This window comes from Amblyomma mixtum, chromosome 2 (genome assembly GCF_055824585.1).
Source record: "Amblyomma mixtum isolate Tamu chromosome 2, ASM5582458v1, whole genome shotgun sequence".
NCBI lineage: Eukaryota > Metazoa > Arthropoda > Arachnida > Ixodida > Ixodidae > Amblyomma > Amblyomma mixtum.
In genome coordinates this window covers 226,708,021-226,732,381 of record NC_143013.1, presented here as the reverse complement: position 1 = coordinate 226,732,381, position 24,361 = coordinate 226,708,021, and the positions used below count along the sequence as shown (strand labels likewise).

Below are 24,361 nucleotides of genomic sequence, written 5' to 3'. Positions count from 1 at the left end.
GTACATTCCGACGTTGTGCTCGAAGACAACGCGTCTTAGGGGCGCTCTTAAAAGAAGTTTTTTACGATACCGAGATAAAAGAGCCTCTAAAAGGCATTGCGTGAGTTTTGTAAGCCCTGCAAAACGCAAAGAACACGGGGACAGGAAAGTCAACGCTGTAGCGGAAGGCTCGCATGACCGCAGCAGCGCACTACTCATCGGGCACCAAGCCTTTCTTTTTTAAAGTCTATCCGGACGGTCTATAATGGATTACGGAAACAAGAGACACCATTTTTTTTTATGAACAACGTTGAGCACACGTGATTGATAGAGGCGTCTCAAGCAGGAAGCGGTTTGCGCGTGATTGTTCCTATTAGCGGCCGGCAGACCTCAATACGGCATGCGTGTATTGTGATATATTGGATCTTTGTTATCGACTGAGGGTGATGGGCGGTATGATTTTAGAGAGAGAAGACATACTCTACGCATGTAAAGCACAAGGTCAAAACCACTTGACAGCGACCTTCAACCACTAGGTGGGGCGGAGGTGTGTCTGTGACGTCAGATCACGAGTCTCGCTCGCCGCTATCTCCGTCGCACTGAGTAACACCTGTGCCATCGTTGTGCATAACAGCTGTGCCTTGAAATCGAAGGCGTATGATCATCTGGCTGGTATAGCTCGGAGACAAAGAAACACGAAGCAAAAGCGAAGCAAAAGCGTGCTTAACCTTGCCTAACCAGACCTGGCCGAACTTTTCGTTCGTCGTACTAGCTTCAGGCAGGTTGAACCGAAGCCAATATTTATTCTAGTGCTGTTCATTGTGATTCTTTTTGCGCTTCGTTATCACCGTACGAACTTATTAACGCTGTAACAAACTCGACAATTTTCTTGTCGAACTAGGTAATCGAAAGAAAGAGAGACTTTTAAGTAGAAAAAGTCTGAATTGTTCTGCACTCTCTGCCCCTGAAGTTTTTTTCAGTTTCCATGAAAGAGTGTAGTCGACTCGAGTTCTGTCGGGTCGATGTAAATGTTGCAACTGTTCCTGGAATCAATCAGTCCGACAGGCAGATGTTATTAATAGAACAGAACCTGACGGAAAGAATTAAGTCATAACGGCCTTACATTCTGAATATGCATTCCTGCTAATGCTTGCGAATAAACTGGGAGCAGAATACGCGATGAATTGGCGCTAGAAAACCGCGCATGGAAAAAGACCCCACCTTTTTTTCGCTTTCCATGAATACACAAACTTCGAGATATTAATCTGGAATCATAGTTTCTCGCGGTTGAAAAAATTTGTGAGGACATAAAAGGCAAAACGACGCAGGTGTTTTTCACTTAAAACTCAGACAACAGCGTTGAAAACTTTTAAGCAAGTTTTCAACTTGAGCGGCATTAGTTCCTTTGGGTATTGCTTACCTGGGGTGCTAAATCAAAAGTGTTGCGCTTCTTGTTTTGTCATTCGCCGTTGTGCAATAATCTTCGCGGACGATTTCCCTGATTTTAAATTCTGTCCAAAACGCCTGCCGCCCACCTATTCCTCAACTCTCATGACGGCTGTTTTGAAGCTACAAAAAGACAGCTGTTCATTTTTTTCTTTTATTACTTTTTGCATTAGCAACGAACTACCAGAGTTTATTGCCAAAATATAAATAAAGCTTCATTCTACCTAGGCTATCCCGAGAAGAAGTCCTGCGTAACGCCAATATACTTCATCAATTAAGGCGAACCTGCTGGGTCGTGAGAATCTCCCATTCAGCAACCCTATGAGAATTTTGGTTATAGCGAAATATTAAAATTCCCAAAAAGAACATAACGCATTGTTACATAGAGCAGATGCGTGGCCGAAGCACAGGATCCTTGTGTGTGAAGGTAGCGTGCAAATATTTTAAAACCTAAGGAGCAGAAGGCTTCTGCAGTCATATTTGTGTTATGCAGCGGAACCAGGCTCTACGTTCTGCCGCACACTCTAGCGATACTCACTAGCTGTTTTGCTGAAGTGGCAGTGTCTTTGCTGCAAAAGGGAATCACCGCTTTTGAATTTGTAGCAGTTGAACGGCAGTTCAGGAATGTCCGGCCGTCTTTTGCATATTTGGTAGGACAAGCAGGTATGTGCCAACGACAAGCCAGCTTTCGAGGTATTGTCAGACTTTTCACGCATTTCCTGAATTTGAATCTGAAAAGAAATGAGATAGCAGAAAAAAGACGATTTGATTCGGGCCCGAACCAATCGCACGATATGACTTTTTACCGCACACATCTGAGAATTTTGAGAACTTGCGGAAACGCTCTATTAGAACGCTGAATATAAGGCCATATATAAAACCGTACCGAGAGCTCCTCAGCTATGAGGGACGTGAGATTCTAGGGCTGCTTTCTCAAGGAGGTGGAACAAAACGTCATGGATAATTGAGAATGAACGGAAAGCTGTCAGTGAGCTCAGGTGAGTAAGTTTCTTTGAAAACATATCCATTTTCAGAGAAGCACTTGGGCGGAATATACAAACGAAACAGAACGGAATGAATGTAGGTGTACATTTTATGTACACATGGGCTCGAATATTCTAGATTTCTGAAATGCGAATCTCATTACGTGCTATTCATTTGCTATACAGATAAACCTTAATGCAGTTGCTATACAGATAAACCTTAATGCAGTTGCAGATTGGTGCGCGGAATGGTTAATGGAAGTAAATACTGATAAAACTGTTCTCCTACGGGTCACGAAAAAGAAGAATCCCTTCCAGTTTACATACACACTGAACCACAAAAACCTACTGCAAGTTGACAACTACAAGTACCTCGGCGTAACATTAAATAAGCACCTTAGTTGGACTAGTCACGTCGACAAAATTTGCGCTGCTGCTGCAAGGAAACTTGGCTTTCTCCGCCACAAATTAAAGTCTTCCCCACAGTCCGTGAAGCTATTAGCATACAACACGTACATTCGACCTAAACTTGAATATGCTAGTGTGTCATGGGATCCATTTCTCAAAAAAGATATACATTCACTAGAGATGATACAAAGAAAAGCAATCCGGTTCATTTTCAACAGTTATCATCGGAATGCTTCACCGTCCGCCATCATGTCTGTAAATAATATTCCATCCTTGGAAAAAAGAAGAGCACTCGCTAGGTTAAAATTTCTTTTTTCACTTTATCATCAACAGTTCAATTTTTCTTCCAAGGACTACCTGCGCCCACGCTTAACCCGGCATACTAGGAACGTTCATGACCACAGCCTTACGCCGTTCTTTGCCCGTACAAACCTTTTTAAAAACTCTTTTTTTGTTCGCACTATCGCTCAGTGGAACAGCTTGCCAGCTTTCGTCTTTTCCGCGCGTAATGTTCATGATTTTGAAGAACGCTTGTCCCCTATCATCTGAGTTCTGTTTGTAATCCTACGTCTGGTGTTTTATAATATTTCTTCCTGTTTTTTTTTTTCTTTTTGACAATGTTGTTCATACAGCATCCTTTTACTTTTGACTGCCTTTATGTTGATCATTCAGGTGTTTTGTAGTGTTTGTCTGTTTTCTTTCTTTCTTTTTTGAAGTTTGGTATGATCTTTGGCTGTTGTTAAATTGCCCACTCTGCTTGGCCCTCGGGCTGCAGTATTTTGTAAATAAAATAAATAAATAAAATAAATTTCTACGAGCGAATCAAATAGGCATGTTCAAACTTATTTTAAGGGATTCCGTTCTGCTCTCAAAATTTCAGTTTTACTAAACAAACGGCACGAAGTTCCAATAAGGCACGCTGTTGTTTTCTTCCAGAGTTGCCTCAAAAGCAAGTTCCACTTCGAGGCCACACAGCAAGCGTGTTTCTATTATCCGTCTCCGTGGGAGGAAGTGTTCAGTACCACGACGCAGTCCATTCGAATTGCAGCGTTCCAAATCCTAATATATAGCCTCAAAGATTGCGATACACTGTAGAGCGCAGGCAGCTTCGGCCAACTCTCCATCCATGCCCCATATCGGATGCCGTGGCTCATACGTGGCTCTCGCTTCCATTATCTACAAAGATTTCACGCCCGATTATTCTCCATGTACGAAATGGTAATTTTTTCATGGTACAACGTGACGGTACCTCAACGAATATATTATTTCGTGTTGCGTACCAACTTGGGTAGATATTGCTCGTCATTAGAGAGCTGCAGCTATCAATGAATAAGCTATAGTTCTGTACCGCAGCGCCACTTCTAGAGGTCGGCTAACCCGCACGAATAATCGTTTTCGAGGAAAACTTTCCAAAAGGTTGAATAATTGTTTATGATTTATGATTTCTAGGGTTTTATTTTCTCAAAGCGACTAAGCCTACGAGGCACGCCATAGTGAAGGGCTCTGTATGGGCTCGACCATCTGGGGTTCCTTCACGTGCACAGACATCGCACAGTACACAGGCCTGTGTCATTTCGCCTACATGGAAATGCGACCGTCGTGGCCGAGATCAAACCCGAGCCTTGCGGGCCGTCAGCCAAGCACTACAACCACTGTGCCACCACGGCGGCCAAAAGGGCGAAGACGGATAAATGTATTCAGTTTTGCCTCTATCTGTTCGATTACTGTTCCCTCAGTATTCGATGAGATTTTTGGCAAGACTGTTTATAGTCAGATTCGGTTTGGAAATATATTTTCCGCGCACTCATGCTGCAACCATTTAAGTGCCGGCAGATTGTGTCGAATATCAATCGTCTTTTACTATGAGATTTCCGCTAAAAGTTTCGGCGTCAAATTGGAAGCTACGCATTCTACTCGGTACATGCATTCAGGCTACTTTTCTTTAGTTTTGTTTTTTACAGCTTGCCCATTAAAGACAATTATAATTTTATTGTTAAATGTTCTGAAATTTTCATGTTGTTTCATGTCGTCATATAAAGTTTCCGCTCAAAACGTTCAGCTGAACGGCTAATTAAAATTTAGGTGGAGGATCAATAGTCGCCTTAATAGTTAACGCGGTAGATCCTTCTCCCCGCTTTCTTTCTCTTTTTTTTTCGTTCTGATTACTTACCGATCAACAATCCACAATCACCAGGCACGACCTAGGATACACTACATAACATACTACGCCACTACTCATACACGCACACACCATTTTTTTCAGTACAATGGAGCACGACGACAGCGTCTTTTGATTCCGTGCAGTTTCTCACGCATGATTAGCATACTATAATTGGTTTTGTTTGTTAAACTACTAAAACTTCAGTCCTCATCAAAAACACACGTTATCAAGTCGTACACAAAACAATACGTTTACAAGGTTCCCCTCCGCATACTTGAACAAACTAACCTTTTGAATCTTCTTGCCAAACTGGTTTGGTCCCTTGTAATTTTATGAAGCCGCCCCTACAATTTGGCTTTATGATGGAAGTTTATGACTCAGTGCGTTTTCTGGCATTTCGTTTTTCTTGTGGCTACTTATTGTCTGCTTCACGTAAAAAAATATACAAAGCATTGATATCCCTCCTCTTTCCGCATACACTGTATCGCTCTCTCTACTCTAATTGTATTGGTTACGATGTGCTTAGACGAGTATGTAAAATGCCGATTTGGCGTTGCACTACAACGTTGTTTTCCTAAACTTCATGCCGAAGTTCTACCCGTTTAAATGTGGCTTCACAAATAAATATTTTTCTTTCATCTGTTAATTGTCGCCTATGAGATCCACCTGAAACCACCGAAAACTGCTTTATTGGCTGCAAAGAGGCAATATTATTAGGGGATATTCTATAAAAGTCACTGAAAAAAGTATTCGTTTCAAATTCTCCCAGTGTGCGTTACCTAATGGTCACCCAACATCACCACGAATAAGGATTTGTGGTCATGTGACAAAACATGTGTGTGCGTGACAGGAGTTTCCTGCTCGGACTACACAGCCTGTGGAAAACGCGCATGTTGGGCCGACATGCTAGCCTGTCGTCTCCTCCAGCACGCATTTCGGCCAGATGGTGAGCCAGCTGAAAGAAATGAAGACAGTGACTCTCTACCGGACTGGTTCCTGTTATTGGTGTCTTATCTTTCCATGCCACCGTTTTAATTAAGTTCCGTTAAGGGTTTTGCTGTGTGGTTTTGTGTTTCCTTTCGACTTGTTCGGCTACTGGCTGATTACTTTGCAAATAATGTATACGCTCTTTGCCGCACATAAAAGCATGTAGTAAATACCATGCAGAAACAAAGAAGCCTTCATGGCCTATGCGTTGCGTGCCAGCCTGGCACACAGAGAGCCTCGGTTCGAAACGCAGCGTCATCTACTTTCTTTCAGTGGCCTTCTAAATTCATGTTTTTTTATATTCTGGGATTTTTTCCGCCTGACGCGGTTCGTAGGCCGACAACGGGTTATCAGTAGAGCGTGCCCCGTACGCTATCACATAATTGCTAAAGTTCGCGCCCGAAATGGTAATTGTCCAGCGCATTTTTACTGCCTTAACAGAAGAGTTTACTTTCCCCCGAATATCCGTGGTCTCTCTGTGTTTGCGTGAGCGCGTGTGGGTATATACATGGTCTGTTCTGAAAGTAGTAGGACTCATTTTTTTTTTAATTTATTCAAGAGAATAGTACAAACGATTACAATTTTTCAAGTACAAACGATTACAAGAATAGTACAAACGATTGCCTACACGCTGCTGCCAATGAGTTTTACAGTTTTCGTACGCCTTCAGGAACGCCTGGACCGGAATGTTCTTTAGATCCCTCGTCACGGTCTGTTGAACCACCTCTACCGATCCGTGATGTTTCCCCTTGAGCGCTGATTTTATTCTCGGGAATAGAAAAAAGTCTGGCGGGGCCAGGTCGAGGCTGTAGAGGGGCTGAAGCAGCGTTGCCGCCTTGTGCTGGGCAAAAAATCGGGGTCCTCATTCACATGATGAAGATCCTACCGGTTGGCCTTTTCCTCCTCTGACAACACTCCCGGCACCAAATTCGCGCACGCTTTCCTCATGGATAAGTTTTCTGTCACGATCTCAAAAACTTTGGTTTTAGGAATGCTCAAGTCATCCGCAATCATTCTGATACTCACTCTAGATCACTGTTAGGTAAACTCTACACATTTCAGTCGCTACACATTTTCGTTGGTCTTGCTGGTCGAAGGGCATTTGGAGTGGTCGTCTTCCTCCAGTCTTTCCTTACCTTCTGGGAAAAGCTTGTGCCACTCAAAAAACACCTGATCTACCCATGGAAGCGTCACCGTAGGCCTCCTTAATCATGTTGTGAGTCTCTTTGCCCGTTTTGCCAATATTTACTCAAAATTTGATCGCCTATCGCCGATTCAGTAAACGCTCGACGATTCTGCGTGACGAGACGTTTCGACAGGGGTTCACAGTACAAGCGACCTCCTCTCTTCAACGGCCGAGAGCCGACTGCCGATTTTCCCCAGCATTCCCAATATCCCCCTTCAACGATCCTGCACGCGCAGACGGCCTTTCGTCCGCCCGTTCACCCAGGAAAAAATCAGTCCTGCTACTTTCAGAACAGACCCTGTATGTGCGTGTATGTGTGTGCGTGCGTGGACACGTCTGCGCGTGCGTGTGTGGTTGCGCGTGAGTGAGTCTGCTTGTGATGCTTTCACGCTATGGTGGGTCCACGCCACGGACCACCTAGTAAAAATGCGACCATCCTTCAACCTGTATCTTTCCGAAGCTCAATCCACTGGCAGCAAACACCCCTCTTCATCATCCAGAAACTCCAGTCGCCCCCACACACTCATCTCCATCCATGATAAAGCCTCACCCACAACTCGCCTCCTGCTTCTAGATATTACCCACCAGCTGCACGCTTCAGCAGTCTCCACCCACCTCTAAAAGCTGACTCAGCACGGAAGAGAAAAGTGACGGATAAATCCAATTAAAACAGATCATGGGAAGCAGATCAAACTAAAACGTAATGTACAACCACTACTGCTAACTTAAATTTGTAGCAACAGATACAATGATCTCCTGTGCAATTTTTTTCTACGCACTCTTCGGACTAAAACTATCGATATCATTTGAATGGAACGTTTCAGAAAGTTACAGCTTCAGATACTGCCTGAATCTGAAGCCGAGTGAACAATGGCAGCTGAAAGAATGCAAGGCTCAGTACAAATATAAGCAAACAAACATGCAAATAAATAAAAATCATACATCAAGTCTCCTTCGGTATTCTTCCTCCGACACCTCCTCTTTGCAAGAGCCGCAGCTGTCGATAGTGCTGAGCATGGTATCCCTGTGCCGCTGCAATTGAAAGGGGAAGGAAAAACGCAAACCATTAATTATGTGAAAATAGTGACCCATTCCTACGTAGGTGTGCCGTAAGAGTCTTTGTTTTGAACACATAACTTCACTAGAAGCACTTTTTCGAAAAATGCTGCATGCGCACTTGAATAATTCTTGTATTAATTGCAGGGAGCTTAATGTGTGGCTGTTTTGCTGGGAACTCAACGCTGCACTCACACTACAATAAATTGTACCCGGCCTATATAAATTGACGCTGCCTAAAGTACTCTAGATTAATGAATGCTAGAAGACTAACCTTATTAGATTTAATTTATTGTGTACGTTAAAAGAAAAACAGTTTCTAGAAGTGACGAAGCAAACAAAGCTTACCTGATTTTTTTATTTTCTAAACATTTGTTTTACTCCGCATTCATAGTATTCCTGTTGTACAGCGATCTATCATGGCTAGAGTATTTTCCTCACAGTAAGGTGTGGTGGTGGATTGTGCCAGCCTTCGGTCTGTATATACGAGCTGACAAGCACAGGGCTCGCAGGCAGGGGCGATGATACAATCGTGCGTGCGTCGCATGCGGATAAGTCTCAGGAGCCTCTGGCCAGGCCCCATCCTGGGTGCCGGAAGAGGGTTTTCGGGCAAAAAAAATTATGTGGCTCAAAATCCCAACAGATATGCTTGATAAAAATTGTGATTTTCAAAGCCACAATACAAAATGTTATGATCATCGTTTCTGTGTATCTCAATCATCAGACTGTAATATCTGCAGGACAAAGCCTCTCTTATTAAGCTCGAATTAAAATGTTTTGCAAGAGCTATCACTCCATATCCCCACAAATTACCTATTCTGATTCCTCCTGCTGCCTATCTGCTGGGTGCTAGATTTGCGTTAACTTCGAATATACTCCCTTACCACAAAAGGCCATATATTATCCCCATAGTCTGCCATGTCTATGTAGGCTTACATTTAGTGGTTTTACTGTGGTGGCCCTTTATTTACTCGGCTCTCATCCTTTGTGTTAAAGTTCCTTCTGTTGTGTGACGCATGGCTAAAACGGTGGTTACGTAAAAAGTAGCGGTATGTAAATAGACGCTTGTTATTAAGTTCTGAAAAAGAAGCGAGCAATATCAACTAAGAATATTTTTTATTTCTAAATCCACTCCTTAGTTTCCAGCCGCAATACCCACATTGCTCTCAATGTTCTCTGCATTCTGTGACAGAGTCTTTGGTCGTAATCTTGGACGTTGTTTTCAGTGGCTTTTTGGAGCTCTTTACTACGAAATGACAGCCGTTTAACGAGCTTCTGAAGATTTTGATACACAAAGGGCTCACAGGGGGCAAGGGCTCCTAATGTGGGAATACACGTCAACATCGTTGCGTATCTTTTTACTTTCATAGCTTGTTTACTCTCATATTGAGTAGTTTTGCGACCTTCAATTCGCATGGAAAGTGCAGGCTCAGGTGCCCTGATAACGCAGAAAAGATTTTGGGGCGATTTTCTTCGCAACACTTCCACTTGATGGTCACATGGAGCCAAAGAGGAACCATGGCGTCATAAGTTGACATAACTGTTGCGAGTGACTTTTAATGAAGTTTTAGATCAAGCACAAATCTACCATCCGCCGTCCATGCTTGCAAGCCTCCACATGCAAAACCTCCACTGCTTTAGGTTTGATCGTAAGCATTGGTAAGCCGTGATCAAGAAAGTGAATTAAGCTTCTGAATGATGCATTTGTGTTCATATTATAAAAACTGCGTACATGCAAGGGAAGAGAATTGGAGTACAACAGGAAAAAATATTTTGGCCTGCATATGCCACCAGTGTATGGTCATTGACCACTGGTAAGAATTGACTTACACTCTGTTAGTTAATAATTTTAAGCTTTTTAGTTAACTCATTCCGACTCGTTCTTCAAATGTGACCTGTTGTATTAGTTTTACGGCTCTTAATATGATTTATGCAAAAACATGAGAGTATAGAGTGCTACTTAGATACACTTAGATTACAGCATAGAGTGTTACTTAGAGCAGCAATAACCTTTTCGAAAGACTAATATTTTCAGTTTTTGTCGGTACCATGACGTCAGTCTTCAGTGGAGCGGAGTTCATTCTAGACTTGTTCATTTAATTTCAATGATAATTTTGGAAATTTACAAACCCATAAAAATTATACTTTTTGGAAACTTCGGCGCAGATCTGAATCGCAGTCCACTAAAGGGAACACATCCTTTGAAGGGGCCAGTTTAGTGTGTGGCCGCGCGCATATTTCCCGAGGAAAAGAACAGCGCGATGCACCAGCAATTTACAGATTCATGACAGTAAAATCCTGCTAAAATCTATATGGAAGTTCTTCTTATGGTCTACTGAGGCACTGCACAGTGCGTATGAAGGTTTTGGGTGTTATATACTCATCAATATTTTCTGCATGACTTTTTAATAGATGAGGTGTGCTCCTTTAGAAGGATATCTATTTTCTAGAACGAAAAGAGTAATTAGGCAGCAGGAATTTATGAACGATATATAATTACTTCCTAGATTAAATGTGTTAGAGTAGTGCAATTAAGATTTGTTACCGGACATACTCAGCTCGTAAAAATGTTAAGATATCAAATATGATAAATTGAAGTTAGCCTATGTTGATTCTTTAGTGCGTTTTCTCGAGAAAGAGGTTAATTTCACTAAAACCGCAGCCCTTCTATGGAAGAAGAGGTGTAAAAATAAAGAAAAAACTAACTGGCAGTTTAGCATTGCCAAACACGAAGCATTTTGAAAAGCACGGATTTTTTTTTGCAGGTGGAAAGCGTGATTGAAAGCGTGATTGAGGTGTCCACTTAACCAGTGAGCCAGATATGAGCGACTTCAACTTTTTCATTGTAAAAGCCAATTTACTCAATGTATGCCAGCGGCATATATGCTCCAGTGCCGCGTTTCTGCAGCAGTGTTGTCAACGCCAACGCGTATTGCTGAAGTGCCGTGTTTGTGCCACAAGATTGTCCACGAGAACGCATACAGCGCACATGTCTGGGTCACTACCGCCGCGTTGCTCAAAGCGCGAATTGTGCTATACTAGTATTACTGGATGAGGAAGATGATGTGCAATGCATATCGCGAGACTGCGTTGCAGTTCAAAACGAGGCGTAAACGGGTGCGGCTCTAGCCTAGTTTCAGTAACGAAAAAAAGTGACTTGAGCCTAGCGCTCTCGGGCTTCGGCCAGTGCAGCTGAACTGTTCGTGAAGCTGCGGAGTGGAATCCTCGTTGCGGAAATATTTCTTTCATTAATTTTTTATTTATTTATTTATTTAACTTGGCACAAAGCCACAATCATCGCAAGATCTTGGCCGGGGTTTGCCCGTCGCAATAACGGTTGCACACTAATACAGCTGTCGCCACTAGCGATAGATTTGGTATGAAAGCTGCAGTGCGTCGACACGTATATCATCGTGCAGATCCCTGAAGCTACATAACAATACCGTTTGCGTTGAAACTAATTGGTCGAAACAACCATTTTTCGTTGACGGCGTCACGAATTTAATCGAGGTAGACAGAATTGTTTAACTATTTTTCTCTCCAATAACCGCGTTTTTTTGTTGCCGGACAAATGTCATGCTATCCGGAAGCAGCCAAATAGTTTAAACATTTTTAATAACAAAAATTGGATGAAGATATCTTCGGTGTTAACCATTGCTTAGAAGCAGTTCCTACATAGCTTCAAATAGCTTCAGTGGTCAAATCTACGCACTGCTGGGAGACAACCGAGCTACAGAGATATGTGATACGCGAAGACAGCAGGATAAGTAGTGCCCTATCATCGGTAAGCTAGCCTCTAACTTTTGTATTTTTTCTTAAAAACACAAGCTTAGAGAACAAAAACTTACTGATACTCTTAGCCGAAAGGCAAATTGGGAAGTGAGGTGCTTTTGTCTGAGAAAACTGCAAGGTATTCATATATTCATTGCCGAAAAGTATAACTGTATAGAGCAATTTAAAAGCCCGTGGCCTCAAAAACCAAATCTGATGATACGCGCAGGCGCAAATGCGTCGTAACCTTCGACATGAGGACCAAGGACTCCGCTGTTCTCTAAAAACTAAATACTCGTACGTAGTACTGCCCTTCGCTTCAAGAGAACAGTCCCTGTGAGTACGTTACTTGTACGCTGGAGTTTGAATAAGGCTTTATACGTGAGGCATGGACGACCTCAATGCACGGTGGAGAGGAGAAGGACTTATGGTGCAGATTAATTAGCTTTGCGTAAAACGCAGTAACGGTCGGTTTAGCGAGGAAGACGTTTTTCACTGAGGCTCAAGGGGTGAGCCGCTGCTCATAGTCACACACTGAATCCCGGAGAGTGGTGGACGTCACGGTAGCGAGAGTCACAATGAAGATTGAGTGTATTGGGAGGTACAGAGCCTGTTGGCACCAATAACACGGGCGGTGTCAGCGCAAGCGCTGCTATCACGGGCATAAATACTTGCGCAGATGGTAGCAGGTAGTTAGTTGGCTGTAGGATGATATGGGGCTCGACCGAAGAGGCTAATAATATATGAGTGAACTGTTGGTGGGTGACAAATGGGAGGCGAGTATTCCGTCTTTGTGATTGTCACGGTGAGATGTGCATGGAAGACACGCCTGTAGGCCTAGGACACAGGTGATCCGTGGGGACCTAGTCCGTTCATCGTCTTTGAAGAGTCGAGTACTGGTACGGAACAATTTGTAGTTCCTGAAAAATTAATCTTTCAGCCTAACAAACAAGCGACTAACCGGTTTAGTTGGTTTTTCAGGACGTGTTTTCACACTTCTAATTCCAGTTGCTAGATTAATAATAATTGCTTTAATAAAAAATGTTTAATAATATTAGTACTAGGAGGAGGTAAAATAATTAGCAGATTGTATCGCGCATCAATACTTCGAGTGCTCTTAAAAAGGCTGATAAAAAGTTAATACCCGTATTACTATGTTGCTATTTTATCACATAAGTGCAAGGTGTTAACCAAACATTAGTTGGCAATCGGAGCTCCGGGTATCACAACACCTTCTTTTATTCTACAAAATTACAATTAAAAGATTTGCAAAACAGCATGGCGAAACTGAACGACATCTGAAACAAAGAAAGATCAAAGAAAAATAACGCAAACAAACTCAACGGCGTTCTGAATCAGCCCTCCTTAATTAGGCCTTTGTGACGGCAGCTTACTAACGTCGCGTGCTTAAGAACACGCCAGAATTGAAAAGTTTATTCGGCCATAATTACAATATGCCCCCGCGGGGAGGCTAAAGGAGGCAGACAAAGCATGCCTCCTGACGGGGCCTACACCCCGGCTAACATAACAGGAGACAGGTGAGTAAACGGCAAACCACATATGCAATAATAAAAAACAGAACGCTTGACAGGAAAAGAACAGCATACTTTAGGGTAGCAAGCCTAATCACAAAGACACACAAAGAAAGACACTGCTAAAATCTTAAAAAACAGACACATGACAGCGTTACGCCCGAACTGCCTAATCAGAAAAATACAACACAACTAATACTAGCAAACTGAAAATCTTTTTGCAAAATTGACAACAGACACTGAAGTACAAATACGCAATAAAGAGAAAAATTCACAACACGGATAAAACAACAAAAACAAAAACAAATGAAATATAGATACGCACCTTGAGCCAGCTGCCAAGGGGCAGGTAGAAATAAAGACTTGGGCATACGACCACGGGAAAAGTTCGATGGCTTGTCAGGTATAAGGCATTTGCAGCAGGAGAGGAATATCACTGAAGAAAAACAACCGCCGCTTTCGTCCGCGCGCATGTGCGGAGTGGGTTGTCGATAAGAAGGCAGCCCCAGATAGGCTTGTCAGTGCGCGACGAGAGGCTAATCTTTTCGGGCTCTTTTCAACAAAGCAAGTGTTGCTCGGCGAAGGGAGCAATGTTTGTCGGCAGAAAAACGGATTCCATGGCGTGGCTTAAAGGTTGGACATGTCACCTTCATTCTGCGTTAATTATTCATGTAACTATACTGTCCGCCCTCTGCGAGGGTTTTAACGAAGAGGGCATGAAGTAAACAGAAGTTAAAAAAAAAGAAATATTCAGAAATGCTGAACACATCGACATGAAGCTATACATTCGAAAACATCTGCACGCAGATTTGACAAAGCAGAAGTGTGTGCCTTCTGGCAAAAATTCATAACGGTCAAACACAGCGCCAATTGCTCTAGAAATGAAATAAGGGTGCACCACATGCGCTGGCTGTGGTGTGGTGTGTTTGGTATGATGAGGCGTCAGCGCGGGTGGGGTGTTCTTTCTTTTGTGTCTCGTTCAACTTGCCCTGTTTTCCACAGGTTGAATTGAGGCAGACAACTCTGTTCTACCATGCGCATTGCCAACATATTCCGCATTTAAATCACGTGGGATATGAAGGAATGCATCAAATTTATATTTATACATTTTTTCTACTTGCGCGTAACGTGATTGTATTTGTTGTGGAGGATCCGCGCTGCAAGACATTGGACGTTGCGTTCCTTACATTGAATTGTCCTTGGAGTACCCGGAATGGTAGTTTCAGGGGATATTATCCGTGCCAGTTTCTAAGAGCTCCAAGGGGCTGAAACTCCACATTTCTGCAATAGAGTGTGGTCTTCGGTGTCCAGAGGAGGTCCAGCCCGCGGCTTGGCTCTGAATTGTTTCTGTTTTTATATTATTGTAATGAGAGTTTTATAGAACTGATGGAGAATGAAGCGCTGGCCCTGTATAAGTGTTGTAAGAAATAGTTTTACATCACGTGTAGTATGCTGTAGCGTAATCTGCATTTCATTAATATAAAAAAGTTATGTTATAGTGCCCTAAATAAGCATTTGATTGCAGTACAGCATGCTGTTCTAAATTCAGGTTTTTCATAAATATTATTTAAATTCACCAAATGTATTCCTTTACATAAGTGCAAAGTGAAACCTCTCCGTTATCAGCCCTTTTCACGCAGACTCTCCATTCTGCCTCACTACCCAAAGGCTAAACGACCGGAAGGATAGTTCCTATTCATGAAATAGGAGAAACGCATGAGCCATACATTTGCAGACACATAATATTGCTACGACGAAGAGGAAGTGGAAGTCGAAGTGGTCTCTCGCGTGAAAGGGTCGCACGAAGAAGAAGAGGTTGCTGGTGCTTCCTGCTGGCGTTGGTGCTTCCTGATGCTCGCCGCTAGGAACTATTCACCGATTGCTTGTAAATAAATGTAAATAGTATTTCCCCGTAACAATATATACATAGATATCTTGGAAATTAATGGCGCATGTCGTCGTCATTCAACTTGTCAACTTCCTAGAAGATGTAGTTTTTTCCACATTACAACTTTGATTTCGCAAGAAATTTTCATGTGATATACGACTTTTTTCCTCTACCCACAACATGCGCATGCTTCTAGATTAAGCAGTCCTGACTTCATCTTTCTTGACTTCTATGAAGCTATTGAAGAAAAAGAAAGTTGTAGTGTTATAATGTAGCTAAACCGAGTTTACATCAAGCAGCATGTCTTTGGCTGGTTGGCTATAGAACTGGTTGGAACTGCTTGGAAAGTGGAAAGTGGTGAAAAGTTTAAACTACGCGTGATTAGCTGCGAAGTCGATAAAAAAAAAGCGGCGATGGCATAGTGCTCTCATGCGGTGGCCAGCGAAGCTGATCTGTTCGCGCCGTCTGGGGTTCGTTACCCAGTCTTGGCAATATTTATTTTATTTCCGCATGGGTGGCTGGTAGGCAAGGTTTGGCCAAGACCCTCCTCAAGGTCACCCTCCATTTTTCTACAGCTGGCGCACGCTCGTGCGAACTAACCGAGCTTACCCAAGTTTCTCCAAGCGTCACACAAGATTCTTGGTCGGGATCGTGCTAAATAGGACTTTCTCACTGTTAAGGACTCTCCTCTTTTGCCTAAACTACGTTTTCTCTAGGGCACAAGCGTGAAGGATAACGAAAAGGGTTCAATTTAAATTGAGGAGCCCGCAGCGAGTTTTAAGAGACAGGAAGAGGGCAGAGTGGATCAGAGAACAAACGCTGGTTAATAGTATTCTAGTCGAAGTCACGAGGAAGAAATAGGCATGGACAAGCCATGTAATGCGAAGGCAAGATAACTGCTGGTCCTTAAGGGTAACGGAGTGAATACCACGAGAAGGCAAGCGTAGCAAGGGGCGGCAGAAAGTTAGGTGGGCGGATGAGATCACGGAGTTTGCTGGAATACCAGGATGGCCGCAGCTGGCACAGGACAGATTTAATTGGAGAGATGGGAGAGGCCTTTGTCCTGCACTGCGCGTAGTCGGCCTGATGATGATGACTTTCTCTAAATACCTACCCAACTGCATTGGACGACTTTCATGCTTTCCTTATAAGCCTGTACAGCTTGTCACTGTTAACGGCACTAGATGCTTCAGGAATTCGTCAAATTGCGAGAATCACAAGGACCAGTTCTCGGTCCTATCTCTTTCCTAATATGTATAAACGACTTACTCTATGTAGTTTCTTCCCAAATGCGTTTGTTTGCTGGTTAGTGCGTAATATACTAAAAAAAAAGCAGTGATTCGAACAGCACCTTAGCTCCTTGACATCAGGCCGACCTGAATACGTAACGTCTTTAACTGGTGCCACTCATGGAATATGGAATCCAACAATGAAAAATTCAAAGCGATGCTCATTTGCCGTTCTAAGACAGTGTTTCCTATATGCCAACTAAAGATGAAAGTTGAAAGTTTATTGAGGAATACAACCAAAGTTGCAATTGTATACAGCGAGAGGTCCCATGGTACAAGACCGCGGGCGGGACCTCCCATGAAAATAAATTTTAATATGCAACATAATATAAAATACACAACACATTATTTAATGACGCACAGTATAAATATAGGTACATAGTGTAATATTAGTTATTGAAATATTTAAATACAAACAATGTACTGCAGGATAATGTACAGTAAAACACTCACAGATGCCGCGATATATAGGATCAATAACAAAAAAAAAGTTACAAATTAAGAAGGAAAAGCTTTAGCTTGACCTTGAATAACGAAAGCGTATTAGTTTGTTTGATGTCTATGTTCAAAGAGTCCCAAAATGATACGGATGAAAAATGAAGGCATTGTTTCCCGTAGTTAGTTCTGGCCTTAGGTAGTAAAAAGTTAGTACGCAGCGCAAAACGTGTGACGATGTTGCTCATGATCGTGCCGGGAGAAAATATGCTTAGCGGGAGATGATGATGAAGAATCTTAAAGAATAGGATACCAATGTTGTAAAAATAAAGGGCCGAGATAGGTAGAACGTTTAAATCTATGAACAAAATGCGGGAGGGTGACATTCGAGGGGTATAGGTTATGATGCGCATGGCTTGCTTTTGCAGTTTTATTAAAGGCCAGAGATGAATATGATAGGCGTTACCCCAAGATGAGATACCGTAGTTTAAGTGGCTGTGGATGAATGCGTAGTAAAGAGATAATAAAGTTTGGACTGGAAAATAGCTCCGGGCTTTAATTAGTGCGCGTAACCCATAAGAAATTTTCTTGCACGTTTCAGCTACATGATGATGGAATTTTAAGTGAGGGTCAATGACAACACCCAGAAAAGAAACTCGATCTTGCGACGAAATAGGAGCAGAATTGAGGTATAGAAGTGGTGTGATGGGCAATGGCTTCTGAGGGGGATGGAAAATCTGAAAACAAGTTTTAGTGACGTTCACGGACAGGCGGTTAATGTGGCACCAGCGCTCAAGAGAATTAAGATCATTCTGTAGGTTAAGTATCAGCTGATTAATGTCCTAGATTAATGTCAAAGAACTGTAACAAGCCGCTTCCCAAAACCCGGAAACTGCTGGCGGGCCACCAGTACATTCGGAAACCTTCCGGTGGGCTCGTCGGCGCACTGACCCGGTGGCTCGTGTCCACGGCGGCCGAGCAGCGCAACCCCGAGGAAGGAGATAAACTGGTGAGCACCGGCCCGTGAGGGCAGCGCGCTTTGGGGAGGTTCAACCTCTCGGGTGCCTCCTGTGGAGCTGATCAACCGTGGTCCTTCGTTTGTGACCCTGCCAGCTGACTCGCCGTCAAACAGGTCTCCCTTTGATTGCCTTCGTGACGTGAGACTGATATTTTGGCCATTCGTATAGCCCGGAAGTTTTATTTCTCGTTGTCTTGCTTTTGCTGTTTTTGCCTTTGTAGCCCTCTGTATTTTAGCGCTACTTGTATGCTACTGGATATTTCTGTGAAATTGTTTGTAATTATTCCTGTCGTTCAGTGCTAGTTCTTTTTGTGCAGCTTTATTGTGTTATTCTAAGATTATAGATTTTTGTTTTCTACAAATATTCCTGTTCTTTTACGTGAAAACCGCAGCATATTAGACTTTTTCTTGAGATTCGCACGACGCAGAGGTTATTTGGCCTAATGAAATTATTGTGTCTCAGGGCTCCGTAGTTGGAAAGCGGGTAACGATGGAGGGCATCCGCTCCTTGACCAGCGCATAGCGGAGGTTTCCGACAACAAACTGCCTTTAGACTACGTGCCATGATGTCGCACCCTTGCTGTTAGATAACTAACTGAATGCCGTGTAAATCACAAATTATGTTCATTGCATCCTAAGCACTAGAAACCTAGGTTAACTAAAATGTAATTTTTATCTTGCACCATCATCATTGTAAAGGCAACTTTAGACAGCTTTTTTGCATAAGATGTTTAATTTACAACCTTCCACGTTAGTATGGGACCGCCATCACACAAAATTAACTCGAGCACTAGAAGCAGCACAGAACAGATCAGTGCGTTTTACGTTGGTTAACTGTAACGCACTACCAGTGTCAGAAATGAAAGCAGCTGTAACACTTCAACGGCTCGCTACCCGCAGGACGATAGCATGCATCCGTCTTTTAGAGAGAGAGAGAGAGAAAAAACTTTATTTCAACAGGAATTCGGGGCACGCCCCAGGGTCCCCGCACGACCCCACTGCACTCAAATGTTTATGTTCCTAAGGTCCATAACACTCCCTCTTTTAGAGAAAATATATTATCATAACGAGCCACTCTCGACGATTCCCATTCTCGGTAATGCGAATTATGAGCGCAGCTGCTTCGGGCCTGTAACCTTAGGTGACTGCATACGGAACGCACAGTGCCGAACGTAAGGTTTCGACTCTGGGTTTTGTCATGAGCGGCGCGCAAAGCTACTCGTCGCCTCTGAGGCTCGCCTTGGGCGAACGGATGGCGGCACGCGCAGAGCTGGCGTCACCTCTTGGCGGGCAGCTGCCGCGGAGCCCGCCTTCAGGCTATCGCTGTCTTCCACGCTCCGTTGCGCTCTACTTTCGCGCGCTTTCATCTTCTGCGGTGCTCCGGGCGCTCTCGGTTACACCGATAGACAACGGCGACGGGACACCACTCAACGCACAAACAAGGCGCTGACGTGTGCTCTACAGCTTAAAAAACAATAGAATAAATTGCCTGCATCATTTATACGCAATAATGACCATGTCCTCCTTAAAAGTACCTCGAAAATTTCTAAGCCGGTTCTTGAATATGCCATTTTCATTCCTTTCATTTGTTGTATTAGATATACTGATCGACTGTTCTACCATTCATCTTTGTTTTTGACCACTGTTAGGCCCCTAATTTTTGTGCTTTCTTTCTGTCAACGAGTGTGTACAGCGTATCTTCTTGCTTTTTTTGCTATGCAGTTTCCAACACAATAACCACTTTGTGTTTCTGGTGATATTACTATGCGCTTTTATGATTTCCTCAGTTTTTCTGATCACATATACTGGCTCTTTTCTTTATTATGTATTTGAACCTAAGGAAAGGGCATATAATTAAACAAATAAATAAAAACAGGTACTTTTACTAAGCGCTGATTTCAATATGAACTTTATTCAACAAAAAACAAAACAAACATACACTCGACAGGAGGTACTATTGGTGAACGGAAACAACCTGTTAGAGCCGGTATTTAGCGCGTATGCTTAATGCGAAGTAAGGGACTAGAATAATGTCTTCGGTTCGCGCCTTTCTTGCCGTGGATAACAAATTCCTCAATATTTTCTCGTGTTGATGTTATGTTTCAACAATATATTGCCTAATTTAAATGAGAACCACCCCCATGTTCAGTTACATTGGTTGCAGGGAAGAGAAATTGCGAGGACGCATTATACCTTTCTTTAAATTCAAAATTGTCCACAAGCAATTGACTCTTATTTTACATTATCGAGTGCACATGTTAGAGATGACAGAAAAAAAAAGGAAAGGGAAGGGGATCGAGTAAGAACACGCGAAGCATACACAAATTAGTGAGAATGAACAACGGATATATTGCAGTTAGAACTCAATTCTTGTTCGCGCACTTCAATGGGGCTCGCACTGTCTTGCACATGTCCGCTCAGATCGCTCGCGCACCACACACACTGCGTTGCGCTTCCCGCCGCCAACGCTGATTTGTCGACGCGCCGCACACTCGCGAAAAACAACCATCATAAACACAACCGGCATCCAGACGGCGCCGGGAAGAGAGGAAAGAGGCTAGGCAGCTGATGCAGTAAGCACTCAGGGCGGACAAGCGCACCGAGCCAGATTCACTTGAGCGCCACTCGAGGAGACGACCGCCGCCGTCTGGGCGGGAATATAGACGCCGATGTGGAATTGCGTCGTACGATCGCTTACACACGATAATAGTACATTTCGCACTTGAAGACAATACAATACAAGCCGCATGTGTGCAAAGGATTATTTTGAAGCATGATTCAGTTTGCGCCGCCTTTTCTTCCGGTGACCTTCTTCGTAAGAACTCCAATTCCAAAATAGTGCACACTCTGCCCAGATTTCTAGGCTCAGGAATACAAAATATATGCCACATCGGCTCCCTACGTGCTCTAACTCATGATGAATCTGATTAATGTATCAAGAAAATACTACAACATTTTAATTTTATTTCTTGTCTCAGAGGCCAACAAGTGCTTCATTCGTTTATATTTTTTCCGCCCTTCAATGCAAGCACGAATGTTACTTCATCTGTAAAAGCTGGTGACTTCAGTCTGCGAGCCTGCGCAGTTAAGTTTCCGTTCATTTATTCAGCGCATGACATGGAAAACGCGGAACACACAGAAACTACGGCAAAACCATGTTTACTTTCATAGCGTGTCATCGTGGTCCGGCCGCAGAAGACGACGACAGCCCCAGCACGCCTGCCAAGCACGCGCAGACTCGATTTCGTGTCTGCTTAACTGCATGCCGGCAGCACGCTGTCCCGTTCCCACCTGGCTGAGCGCGTCCTGCCAAATATATTTGTGGAGACCCGACGACGACTCGCGTCTGCGATTCCTCTCCACAAATTTGGTGACTCCGGACTTCGCGTCTTTGTTCTCTGGTCCTGTCCTGCGCTTGCATCAGCCGCTTCGCTAGGGCTACCACCGCCCGGAGCTTGAGACCCCGCCTACCTTCCATCGTGTAAGCCCTGGCCATGGATCCCTCCACTCATGTACCGTATCCGTCTCCTCTCACGCTCTCACCTCCTGAGTCCGCGGTCTCCGCCCTCAATCTTCCAGACTTCTGGCCATCGGACTCGGAACTTTGGTTCCTCACCACCGAGGCCTTGTTCTGCCGGCACCGCATCACGTCCGGATCACCAAATTTAAGGAGATGAATTGCAGACGCGAGTCGTCGTCGGGTCTCCACAAATATATTTGGCACGACGCGTTCAGCCAGGCGGGAACGGGACAGCGTGCCGCCGGCATGCAGTTAAGCAGCCACGTAATTCAGTCTGCGCGTGCTTGGCATGCGTGCTAGGGCTGTCGTCGTCTTCTGCTGCCGGACCACGATGGTACGCTACACTTTCTTCGAATGCACTGTGCGCAAATGAACGAGTGGTTTTACAGACCACTGTAGCAACATAAACTGACACTATGATGCTTCATTTATACATATGGATGCAGAGAATGCTCTTTGCTCATTGAGATAGTTTCAAAGGAAAGCTGGACCTTCTTTCGCTCTCCAGAAGGTGTCTAGAACGTGTCCTAGGTGACTGTGAAGCTGTGGCCTTCAAAAAACACTAAATAATGAATTACACAACGGAAAAATATCTACCGTTACGCCACCCACAACACACTTATCTGTTTTTTTTTAAACACACCACAGACCTGGAATGATGAGACAAGGAATATTTTGAAATTTCGCTAGAAAGATACCGGCCGTTTGTTCTGGCTCCTGCCGGCGCTTGTCTATAGTCTACCAGCTGCTTCCAGAAAATCGGCCACTAATTTTTAAAAAGTGATCTTTTTTAGATTAGCACTTGGCTTTTGCACCACAGTAAGAACGTCAAGTAAGTCGTATGGTTGAGTTCTTAACTATTAAATATAGGCACCTGGTTGCAAGTAGAGATAAGTAGTTGAAAATTAGTAACAGCCATATCAGTGGCTATACACTTTCTGGCCATTCATCCCATCATTCGAAACAGCATATATGGCTATTACTAATAGTCGTCTACAAAATTCTAATTGGAATGAGGTGCTTATCTGTAACAGTTAAGAAGTAATTCACTACTATTTACTGAACCTGCTTAATAGTTACCATGATTCCCCTGTTTTGTGACGTCCACCCATTATTTTGCCGTAAAAGCTATCTTTTTATTGCAAAAATCGTTTTTTTTTTTCGTTTGCGGCCGGGTATCCTGGAACACTTGCAGTGCTGGTTCTCCTGAAGAAAAGATACATATGGAAGCAGTGCCAGCCCTCTCTATGTCTTTTCCTTCGCGTTTCTGCTTTTTTTTAAATTTTGTAACAGCGGCTAGAACAGCAAACTTCCCTCTAGACTACTGCCATGCACAGAAACCACGCAGCTCTATGGTATATTTCTGCATGTACTTGTTTCATTGCCAAAGTGGACATGCCAGTGATTCTCCTTGTGCAGCTAGCACTTGCGGCCGGGGTAGAAAAACAGCTTCTTCCTCCATCCCAGTTGCATCGTGCATGGCGTCTGACGGCTGCCATCACTGGAGGCTCGGTTCACTATAGCTTCGTGAACTTGGCGCATAAGCCAGTCCAGGCTCTTGTCATGGGCATTTGCAGTGAACACTTCAAGCATCGCCGACAGCAACCACGAGCCAGTTAGTTCATTTTGAAGCGCCACGTAGTCTGGAATCGTTGCATACGCGATATACATGTCTGACCACGAAGCCGCGCGACCTGGTTCTGCCAAGGTGCTTGACCCGTCGGCTGAGTTGTTCAACCTGGGGATGGTGTCAGCGGATCTGGGGCAGGTGTCAGCAGCGTTGGCAACGGTGTTGGCAACCCTACTGGCAACGGCTGGGGTTCCGCAGCTGTAGTTTTCTGCGTAAAAGCCAGAATGCTTGGGTAAACGACAGTTTTTGCTATAGAAGAGCTAGAGACAAGGGGGCTAAGAACAATACTGTCACCAGAAACGTGCGTCAGGGTTTGGGGGGGGGGGGGTGATTTAGCAGCTCGAACTATGCATCTAGATCAGACATCCTTCGAATGGAAACTCAGTCCACCACAGACAGGGCGCCATAGTAAGCGTGACAATTTTCAGCACTCTTAAGACCGGTTTAAGAACTCTTACAAACCCTCTTTAAGAAAAGAGAATTTTAGAAACAACTGCGACCACTATGGGCTGTATTTTTATTATGCCTGGAAAGCTTCAGCCGAAAATGGTTTTAAACTGACAATGAAAGAAAATACGATTGGAAACAGCAACGTAGAGACTGAAGGATTGTCGTTGGTGAGCACTACCAGTGACAGTAAATCGACAATTGGGACTAGTTTGGTATATAATTTTTAACGGGGAGCGCTACCTTTGACAGAACAAACTGGGACACATACAACCAACAGAGTTTTTGTTCTGTTCATCGTTTCTCTGTTCAAGGTCGTTCTGTAAAAGTTAGCGGTTCCATTGCTGAAATGCAAAAAGGAGAGCAATACTAGAGTTCTTGTTCTTTCTATGTGAGAAGGCGGCTGCCTTTCGGAAAAAAATTCAAACTAAATTCTCTATGTTCTCATTCATTTTCACTTCTCATACGCGAAAGCATTTCTATCCCTTTTACGAGTGTATGCTGCGGTAAATTGGAGGAAATTGGGAATCTATCGCAGAAATGAATGAAATACACGAGCCCAAAACGAATATTCGCGGCCACCCGATGGGCGTTGGTTAGAATATTGAATCACAGGCGACAGGCG

General features: G+C 43.6%; 1 protein-coding gene across 1 annotated transcript in view; it reads right to left on the bottom strand.

The window, feature by feature from the left end:
• Positions 1-24,361, bottom strand: part of LOC149362794 (caspase-14-like) — a 90,657-nt gene that overhangs the window by 21,325 nt on the left and 44,971 nt on the right. Inside the window, exons 2-3 of the mRNA XM_089573224.1 lie at positions 8,093-8,182; positions 1,964-2,156 (exon numbers count right to left, since the gene is read on the bottom strand). Coding sequence (XP_089429350.1) covers positions 1,964-2,156; positions 8,093-8,182 — 283 coding nt within the window. The remainder of the gene's footprint in view (positions 1-1,963; positions 2,157-8,092; positions 8,183-24,361) is intronic.